Source organism: Aulonocara sp. 'chitande type north' Nkhata Bay, linkage group LG4 (genome assembly GCF_057382095.1).
Source record: "Aulonocara sp. 'chitande type north' Nkhata Bay isolate Kocher_YH1m ecotype deep benthic linkage group LG4, A_spYH_male_GT1.1, whole genome shotgun sequence".
NCBI classification, from domain to species: domain Eukaryota; kingdom Metazoa; phylum Chordata; class Actinopteri; order Cichliformes; family Cichlidae; genus Aulonocara; species Aulonocara sp. 'chitande type north' Nkhata Bay.
Window position 1 is genome coordinate 27,860,100 of NC_141347.1, and position 10,285 is coordinate 27,870,384.

General features: G+C 42.3%; 1 protein-coding gene across 4 annotated transcripts in view; it reads left to right on the plus strand.

The window, feature by feature from the left end:
* The window catches only part of rhbdf1a (rhomboid 5 homolog 1a (Drosophila)), a 33,775-nt gene that overhangs the window by 18,078 nt on the left and 5,412 nt on the right, over positions 1-10,285 (plus strand). For 2 of the 4 annotated variants that reach the window (XR_015128845.1, XM_086289628.1), the window contains exons 2-18: positions 1,870-2,014; positions 2,090-2,229; positions 2,724-2,831; positions 4,074-4,287; positions 4,602-4,808; positions 4,958-5,080; positions 5,148-5,311; positions 5,612-5,860; positions 5,960-6,071; positions 6,173-6,247; positions 6,395-6,556; positions 6,648-6,748; positions 6,838-6,901; positions 7,432-7,526; positions 7,621-7,696; positions 7,895-7,995; positions 10,021-10,174. Coding sequence is in view for 3 of the 4 variants with exons in the window: in XM_086289628.1 (XP_086145754.1) it covers positions 1,898-2,014; positions 2,090-2,229; positions 2,724-2,831; positions 4,074-4,287; positions 4,602-4,808; positions 4,958-5,080; positions 5,148-5,311; positions 5,612-5,860; positions 5,960-6,071; positions 6,173-6,247; positions 6,395-6,556; positions 6,648-6,748; positions 6,838-6,901; positions 7,432-7,526; positions 7,621-7,696; positions 7,895-7,995; positions 10,021-10,174 (2,262 nt within the window). In the remaining variant the exon portion in view is untranslated. The remainder of the gene's footprint in view (positions 1-1,869; positions 2,015-2,089; positions 2,230-2,723; positions 2,832-4,073; positions 4,288-4,601; positions 4,809-4,957; positions 5,081-5,147; positions 5,312-5,611; positions 5,861-5,959; positions 6,072-6,172; positions 6,248-6,394; positions 6,557-6,647; positions 6,749-6,837; positions 6,902-7,431; positions 7,527-7,620; positions 7,697-7,894; positions 7,996-10,020; positions 10,175-10,285) is intronic. The other 2 variants (XM_086289629.1, XM_086289630.1) reach the window with 2 other exon arrangements.

The window sequence follows — 10,285 nt, forward strand, 5'->3', positions numbered from 1 at the left end:
GCGGATGCTCCCTCCTCCCTCCCTTCGCTGATCTGCTCTATATCAGGAGCCCCGCTGTTTGAACTAATGGCAAAAGTAATTAAATGTTGGATATTCTAGCTCGGGGCAAGAGAGATGGCTGTTGTTGCAACAGTGAGTGTGTGACTGGTGTCACACTTGTATTTTCCAAATGTTAGTGGCTGGGCAATGACAAAGATGAAGACAGTGATTGTTCTTTTGTGAATTTACATGTAAATTAAACAGATTAAACATAAGTGAAGTCACCGGAGGCCAAATATATGGGACAAAGTTGAGAATAATAAAAAAGTAAATACATTTTGCATGCTGTCATCGCTCTACTCATCAATCCATTTGACTCATCACCAGCCGGCTTTAGTCCAGTCTGCGGTGATAATCTGGTATCGGGAAGTGTCACTCAAGGTCAAACAGCAGTTGGGATAAATACCTAATAGGTGCATGAGTCCAAAATGTTCCACAGGGAGAGTGAATGACAGATAAACCCCCAATGTAACACCCTTAAGTGTATGCTATTGTATTATAAAGATCCCATCTAGATTTTCTGCGTAAAGTAGCACTTTCCCAGCATTGCAGTGGGAGAAATGTCAGCATGTGACACAGCAATTATACCGGTGCCCTTTTATGAGCCTGCAAATTAAGAAATATCTGTCAGGAAGAGGTCAGCCATGTTTAAATGTTAACACACTGGCGATGACCCTGCTGGTCTCATTGTGAGGCTTTCCTTCCAGCTCTGCTGAGATCAACTAATAACACTTCCCATCATCACTTGGGCTTGAAACAGAAGCCTGTGGTGCATTAAACTGACAATGTGGAGCAGATGTGGTCACTAGAAGGCGTGGACATTTTTTTAAGACGCTTGAACTGTAGAAAGAGAAGTGAGGACATGACCCAGTGTGGCTGATGAAAGCTTGAGTCAAAGCCCCTGATGTGATTTTATTTTTAAAATGAATAAAGAAATGAACTGCCATGTGAGGCATTTTAACCTCATGAGAAGCCCAGTCAGAGCTTGCACAAGGACAGGGAAGGGACTTATCAGATTTATTAGTTTTTTTTTAACCGCTCTATAGTCTCACAAGTTCACACGTTTCCACTTTAAAGGAAGGCGGTCAGTTATTTTGTTCATTCCTCCAAACTGCTGACTGAACAGCTGATTTAATCAATGATAAATGAGTACAAAAAAATTCATAGGGTAGTGCTTGATCTTTGGAAGTGCCAAGGAGTAGAGTAAAGGGGGTTAAAGAGTGCAGATTTTCATAGGAATTAGGAAAATAATAGAAAACATACCCAGAGTTAGATGATGGGACAATTAAAGGAAAGGCTGGTGATAACAAGGCTGCAGCTACAGACGGGGATGTCTGATGCTGATGTATACTGAGCGCCTCCTGTGGTCCGCGGGTCTTGTCGTGGGAGCACATACACAGTCATTAGTCTCTTGTAGAGCTGCTTTTAACCGCAAAGAAGGATTGCATTTGGTTTTTAACTGTAGAATTAAGGGATTATGTTGAAACCTGCTAACTTCCTCACTCCGAAAAAGATATTTATTGCTTTAAAAAAAAGACTTAAGATGATCTGTTTCAAGGAAGGAGTGAGCTGTAGACTATTCTCAGTGGTTTCCACTTTACTGTCTGATAATCAGAGCTGTGTGAAACTGTGTGAACGCCCATGCTTGAATCAAATAAGGGGCCTTAGCACCCTCTTGTGAAGCACTTCTGCAGCACAAAATCATTGTGATCACCATGTTTACAGCAGAAAACACATGTGCATTGTGGCCCTGTGGTATTTCTGTTAATTGCATTTGATACATTGAGGCTCATTATATTAATGCCATCTGCTCCTTCTCTGTGTGCATAGCTGGCAGGCCTGGGGTGGGACAGAGAACATGGCTGAACCACAGCGGGAAAGCACCAGCAGCCTGCAGAGGAAGAAGCCTCCCTGGCTCAGGCTGGACATTCCCACGACTCAGATGTCACTAGATGAGCCTCCCACATTTGTTCAGGTGCTCTTTCCCTTACTTTTTGTCACTGTTGTCATTTATGTGTGTTAACACTTTTCCAATAAATCTCCTCTGCAGCCGGTGAAGAGACAGGGTTTTCTGCGCAGTATCAGCATGCCAGTCGAGCCCTCTCACCTCCAGTCCCCACCCCGCGATGTCTTTGACACCCGGCGGCCTGTCTTGCAACGCCAGTCATCCATCACTCAGACCATTAAGAGGTAAAACACATGTTTTTTTATTGCCATCACCCACAATATGGAAGTTTAGGATTAACACTTCAGGAAGCTTTAGAATTTTAACTTTAAGAACTTAACATCTCCTTAGCAGAGTAGCATGCAGTGAAGCTGTAGCCCACGTCTTGTTGGCTAGAGTTTGTGACTTTAGTTTACAGATTATGGGATGTCATGCAAAGTTAAATAGTGGATGGTGGCATGTTAAAAAGTAACTTCCCCTCCCTTACCTTTTTCCAAATTTCCTAACTGCTTCCCGTTAACATCTTGATGTCCTCTGCCCGGTATTACCTTCCCAATTTTGGAACTCTAAATGAAAACCTTTACATAACAATCTGCTTTGCTCTCTCCGCATGGCTGCCACAGCGCTATCCAGCTGCACATTTCCTTTTCACTGCCTGTTGTTGTCTTTTCTCTTTTCTTCTCCTTCCCCTTTCTTGTCCCTTCTCGCCACCTCGTGGTCCTGCTCTGCCTGGTCACAGCAGCAGGAGGGTTCACTTTGAGCGGATTAACACAGTGCCCGTTAAGGGGCAGCGGGCTGCACGGCGCAGCACCAGGAAACACCACTCTCTCTCCAGAACTCTGCTCAGGTACGCCAGGATGTGTTTGGTTCAGAATGAGGCTAGAGATCTGTAATTACTGATTTCACTATTATGATATATGGGCTTGATACTTTTAATGCAGCCTTAGACATTTGATCAGTATCAGTCCAGCTTCCAAATCACAGGAAACCATTTCTCTTTTAGTCACTGGATGTCGCATCCATGCGTCATGTCATCACCACAAAGACTTCTTTATAACTGAGTCAGAAGGGCATGCAAAACCAAAAGCTGTTATTTTCCTGTTACTGTTACAAACAAATGTTGTAGTAATGGCCAATAATGGCCATCTGCCAAACAAATCACAAGATGTATATGTTGTCTTAGAGCAGTGCTCATTAGTGAACCAGCATTTTAAGGATGACATGCCAGATTTGACGGCCCCGTTAGATTAGAGAGTATGTTCCTGGGCAGTGACAATGACCAGGCATAATCACGGAAGCCAAGCTGACGCAATAAAAGGCTCTCAACGTCTGTGCTTATCACGGAAGTCCTATCACCAGCATACACTTCAAGAACTAAGGGTCACACAGATATTACATCGTCTTAAGGAAAGGGTGAGCTTAAGAATACATAAACACCATCAAATTTCCACCTAGCCTTCACTCTGCAGCTGGCAATTAGTGCAGAAACAGCTAGCTGGCCTGAATTTTCCTTTGAAGAATGTTTCCACTTCCACTTCCTGGCCTCGGGGAGCTGTAACATTGTTTGCTCTGGTACTTATTAGGCTTCAACTTAAACAACATGATTGCATGTGTATACATCAAGGGTTACTAGAATGTGCCGTTGTGCACAGTGGGACACAAATAAAACTTAAAAAGCATCCTTATTGTGTGTTTAATGGGATTTGCTGTCTGCTGGTGTCAGTTAAGATTAGGAAAGCTTAGTATGTTGTATTTTATTTGGCGCCTCAAAACTCAACTAGTTCCTAAAAGTGCGTGACAACACTGTGCATAAATATTTGGAGTGTGTAAATGTGTGACTTTCCCAGTGTATCTGGACATACGCAATACATGCCTAGACTTGTTCCCTCTCCTGTGCCCATTACTTAGACTATCTAGGGCACCTTTTTTACACCGTGGGAGGTGTTGTCTTATCAGTGCCTTGCATGTTTGCCGACCAACTCCTCTATATATTGCAAGGTTCTCTCACTCTGTCTTTCTTTAGAAAGGTAGGTGAATTTAATATCTCTGCGGGAAATGAAGCTGAAAAGTTGGTGTTTGTGGTTTTAAGGGGAACGGCGGACTGGTTTGGAGTCAGTAAGGACGGAGATGCCACTCAGAGATGGCAGAGGAAAAGTTTGCGCCACTGCAGCCTGCGCTATGGAAAGCTAAAACCACAGGTGATCCGAGAGATGGACCTGCCCAGCCAGGACAACATCTCCTTGACCAGCACTGAGACTCCACCTCCTCTCTATGTCCCCTCCTCACAACATGGCATGCAAAAGGTGAAGGGACACTTTGACACTACATGTTTAAAAAAAAAACCAAACTGATCTAATTTAGCAGAGAGGACATGAAAATAACACTGCTCAAAAGACATTACTGTGTAAGTGCAATAAAAACTTATCTAGCAGGTGTCACACTGTTTATTTTGTTTGTGATTGCAAATAAATGTGTAATTTTGATGAAAAAAATGAGAAAACACAGGTATTTATGGCCTTAATTAAAGAGGGGAACTTTTTTTAAAAACATGTATCTAATATCTGAGGTAAAACATTCTTGTGAGATCTGCCTAACTTGTTGATCCACTGATCTCCAGATTGTGGACCCACTGGCGCGAGGAAGAGCATTCCGCATGGTGGAGGAGGTGGATGGTTACAGCGTGCCCCAGACCCCCATCACCCCTGGAGCTGCTTCGCTTTGCTCCTTCACCAGCTCCCGCTCAGGTCTCAATCGGCTGCCTCGCCGACGTAAGAGGGAGTCTGTGGCAAAGATGAGTTTCAGGGCTGCAGCGGCGCTGGTCAAGGTGGGAGGGAGGGATCCAGTAAACAGATTACATTTAAATACATGCAGTCTTTATAAAAATTAGCATTAATACTGTACAATAAAGAGTAAAACACTTTTGCATGTGGGCTCTATTTGTGCTGGTTCACTGATTTTGATGATATTTCTCAGGGGCGCTCATTACGGGAGAGCACTCTAAGACGGGCTCAAAGACGAAGCTTCACCCCCGCAAGCTTCATGGAGGAAGATGTGGTTGACTTTCCTGATGAATTGGACACATCCTTCTTTGCTAGAGTAAGACGAGACAAATAACAATATTCTTGTTCATGTTTCAAAGCCCCTAATCGCGTCTTCTTTGTAGGATATTCTGATGCACGAGGAGTTGTCCACATACGCAGACGAAGTCTTTGAGTCACCGTCTGAGGCGGCCGTGAAGGAGGCCGAGCCCAGCAGCAAGAAGGATGAGACGGAGCTGACAGGCAGCGCCCTAGATAAGACGGAGCTGGAAAGAAGTCATCTCATGCTGTGAGTTGCCACAGGGTTTGTCAGTGAGGCTGTGCTGATAATTTTAACATGAATCTTCATTCCTGGAAAGCAGTTTTCTCATGAAAAGTGCAAAAGATATGAGTCAGACAGTAGTGTTAGTTTAGATCAGTGTTTCCAAAAATCAAAATATAATAGACAATATAAAAAGCAATATATAAACTGACAGTGTAGGTTTGTGATTCTGGTTGGCGATGTTGTCTGACATTATCGCAAGTTGGAAATTTGTTCTAAAAGACAATGCACTATCTGATGAGGACATACGTCTCCCTTTTATTTCAGACCTCTGGAGCGAGGGTGGCGTAAAGCCAAAGAAGGAACTGGACCACCAAAGGTGCCCTTGCGGCAGGAGGTCGTGAGTGTTCACGGACAGCGGCGTGGGCAGCGCATTGTTGTTCCTGTCAAGAAGCTTTTTGCCCGAGAGAAACGGCCCTATGGCTTGGGCATGGTGGGGAAACTCACAAACCGCACCTACCGCAAGCGCATTGACAGCTACGTCAAGAGACAAATAGAGGATATGGATGACCACAGGTACAAAACTTCTCACTAATGAGCAGTTCTACCCCACAGTGGGTGATGTTGATGGATGTGTAGCTGCTGCTTATTAAACATGTTCTTTGTCTCTTCTAGGCCTTTTTTTACATACTGGATCACCTTTGTCCATTTGCTCATCACTATCTTGGCTGTGTCCATCTATGGTTTTGCACCTCCAGGCTTCTCCCAGCATGAGACGGTTGATTCTGTGAGTCCAGGCTCAGATGGGGGATGTATGTGCATTGACGCCTTGGCAATTTTCATCTTTCAATAATGTGTAACCTTTCTTTTTTGTGTGTGATAATTCAGGTTTTAAGAAACAAAGGTGTGTATGAAAATGTCAAGTTTGTACAGCAGGAGAACTTTTGGATTGGGCCCAGTTCGGTAAGCTGTCTTTGATTATGTGTTTTTTTTTTTTGTTGTTGTTGTTTTTTTTTGTAATTTGTTCTTTTTTAAAATCTTAGAGTTCATGCATAAATGTCAGCAAATTATTAAATTTTTTCCTTTATACCTCTATCCATTCATTTTTAGGAAGCCCTGATCCACTTGGGGGCCAAATACTCTCCATGCATGCGCCAAGACCAGCAAGTGCATGATCTCATCAGGGAAAAGAGGGACATCGAAAGAAACTCTGCCTGCTGTGTGCGCAACGATCGCTCAGGCTGCGTCCAAACCTCAGAGGAGGAATGCTCGGTCGGTAAACAACCCTTTATTTTGGGATCCTTGACATTTGCAGCTCTGCATCAAAGAGAAGCCGTGGGCAATGTTGATTTCTTGTTTTCAGAGTACTCTGGCTGTGTGGGTGAAATGGCCGGGGCATCCCAGCACTCCCAAGTTAAATGGTAAAGACAGACAGTACGGTTCAGTGTGCCATCAGGATCCCAGGTAAGGCGCCTAGTAGTTTCAGTGGTTGAAGCTTGCGGTGTTTATTTAATGATAACGACACTGTACTGCTATACCTTCTGTGCTTCCAGGATATGTCTAGAGCCAGCCTCAGTGTCACCTCATGAATGGCCCGATGACATCACCAAGTGGCCAGTGAGTATGCTGAAACGCCGCTTGGTTTTGAGGCCCAAACAGAAGAAGGATAGATCAGATTGTGATTTTTCTCAAGAGAGTCCAGGATTTAAATCTAGAGCTAGGCCCTCCTGTGTGGCGTTTGCATGTTGTCCCTGTGTTTGTGCCGGTTTTCTCGAGGAGCTGGTACCCTCAGCACTGCAGGGCAACCACCCACTTTTCCACTACTAAGGATCGATTAAATGCATTAAAATAGTTTTTTAAATCTCACCTTTATTGCTACGACTGGTAAATCCTGACACCCTTCTAATATTTATGTTATACCTCAAAACACAGAAATTTTAGATCATTTGCAATTTAGCAATGTTATCATCTTTCTCCCTGCTACTTTTATACTATTCTCAGTATAAAAAATGCTTGCTTTTGGTGTAGCTGAGTTGTAAAAAAAAAAAAATTTACACTACAGAATTCATTCTGTTTTATTTTAAAATTTTTGCCTTGGATATAATCAGGATAAATTGACTGTTGTTCCCTTTTTCCCTGGCTTTTAGGTTTGTACCAGGTACAACACAGGGAACCATACCAACCTGCCTCATATAGACTGTACCATCACAGGCCGACCCTGCTGCATTGGAACCAAAGGGAGGTGAGGAGAGAAACATTTATTCCAAATAAATTGCACACTGGATGAATAACCACTTGATTCACTTGCTTAACACATGCCGTTTGCTTTCTTCAAGGTGTGAAATTACATCCCGGGAATATTGTGACTTCATGAAGGGCTACTTTCATGAGGAGGCTACTCTTTGCTCTCAAGTAAGCAACTCTGTTTAATACAGAAGAAAGAAAAAAAACCCACTTAGTACTGATTAGAAAGATGTGGGGGGGTTTAATGTTTAAGGAACTGTGTAGGTGTCTGCCTTTCTTTCCAGTTTTTCCATTCCTTGTTTTGGGTTTTCATTATGACTGTGTGATGTTATTATGTCACGACACCGTGTTCTGCCCTTTCTTTAGGTGCACTGCATGGACGATGTGTGTGGACTGTTGCCTTTCCTCAACCCTGAGGTCCCAGATCAGTTTTACAGGCTCTGGCTCTCACTCTTCCTACATGCTGGGTGAGTCAGTCGCTGGCAGTAGCTGCTCATTCAGCTTTCTACCTGGCAAAAGAATCAAGTACTAATAAAAGTAATAGTTGGAAAGTTTTAACAGGTTTTGTGGTGTTTAGTTATTGTTTCAAGACAACTTCTAACATGAGCTGGATTAAACAAAAAGAAAATAATAATAATAATAATAACTAATTTCACCAACCAGAGGGACAATTAACACAGTTCTTCTTATCAGACAGTGGAAATGGTCCACGTCAGGGTCTGTGTTAGCACCAAGCAGCGAAGACAGAAATTATTAAAAGATCTGAATCAGGCAGGTTTATCCGCCCAAGATGTTTGCCACACACAAGGAAATTAGCTCTTGGTATCAATATGTCCTCGTATCACAACAAATCAAATACAGAGGCATCCTCAACACATATATGAAAGATGAATAGATGGGTAATAGAAGACAACAAAAGGAGGTGAGGACAAATAGTGCCTTTACAGACAATGAATTATATGTGGTTGGTTCCTGTTTGTTTATTAAAAAAATACACACTGAATGGGAGAATATGCCAGTTAAGAAGTGTTGAAATAGTGTTGGCTAGTTGATTATGTAGGCACCTGAGTACTGCAGGGATGACTTTTTCATTCTTTAAATTATATTATATTTATTGGTTGCTAACTGTGCTCTACACTTTTTGGAATAGTGCAGAAAATAAGATAATATGTATATAATAATAATAATATCATAAAGTTTCTCATACTTATGTGAGTTTTTGGCACAACAAACTTCACAAATTAATGCATCTTTCATTATTACTGAAGCACAAATGCAGTCACATAAAGTAAGTAATAATATTACCAGTCCAAGTTCCTGTGCTTGGCAAAATGAAGAATAATTTCCAGGAAATCCTCTGTAATATCATAATGCCACTTGTTAGCAAATGGCATCTCTGGAATACATAAAAATTAAGAACTCGTGGGTAGTTTATTTCTGTTTTGTAAAGTAAACACAACAAGATTGTAAACTGACATGTGACGTGTTCATTTACCTTGCAAATGCAAGGGGTCACCCGTAGGCGAGAGTGGTGCATGCTCTACGTGCAACCGCCAATTTTTACTTATGTGCGACTGAACTATAAAGCACTTAGTAAATAATAATGTTCCTTATTTTGCTGAATAACTAAATATTCCACAATAATGTGTTAGATATAAATACAGTTGCCCAAACTGACATTTTAATATTTGACGTGTCAGATAGTGACAGGAGTGCACGCTGCATGAATAGGCAGAGAAGTGACAGGTTTTCTGATTCTTCTTGCTGACGCTTCACTTGTCGTTGCCACATTTGACTCCTGCAAATGTTCTTTGGTTTGGCAGCTCTGGGTTCATTACCCTGTTGGTAGCGCATCCTATAAAACTGCTGCATTCAGGAATTTCCTTTTTTTATACATATTTTTCTTTTAAACCAGAATGTTTGTGCAATACAAATTCAAGGGAAGCTCTGTTCTCCCCTCCATTGTTGGGGGGATTTAATTGTTCTCTGTCTTTATTCCTGTTTAAAAGTGTATATATAATAATGTTATTATAATACAATATCATTAGAGAGATAGGGGCAATCTTCTTATCAGATGAACCAGCAGTGCCTCATATGCAGTTGGCTAAAGTTACTCCAGCTGTTTTCCATGTGTTCCACGTATTCATTACTTGCAGTTATTCGCAGTATATATCAGACTGTCAGTTTCTCTTTGGTGTAGTTTAGACCTGTCAGTCAGGCAGCACAAAGAGCAGTGCTTCATCTTTATTCAGTCTCTTATCTCTCTCCTGGGTAATTAAACAAAGTGCCCTCGCCACACGAACTCATTAAGCTTCAGTGAGATGGAGGCTGATTTTGCTGTTGAGCAAAGTCATTCCCACTCGGCACTTGAGGGGCTTGCCTCTTCAACACAGAGGGATTATCTTCCCAACACGTGCGGCTTTTCACCCACATTCACTCGCGCATCACACTCGTCACACATATGAACTATTTGTCATTGTCTGTCCTCCCAGAATCCTTCACTGCCTGGTGTCGGTGGCTTTCCAGATGACCATCCTGAGGGATCTGGAGAAGCTGGCAGGCTGGTTGCGCATTTCAATCATTTACATACTCAGTGGCATCACTGGCAACTTAGCTTCAGCCATTTTCCTGCCCTACAGAGCAGAGGTGATCACCAGCTAGACACAATACCTTTCACAAAATGACAAGTAATTTTGATCAGATATAAAAGACTGAACAGCTCATTGTGTTTTCTCAAGCCTGTGTCCCTCGATGCTG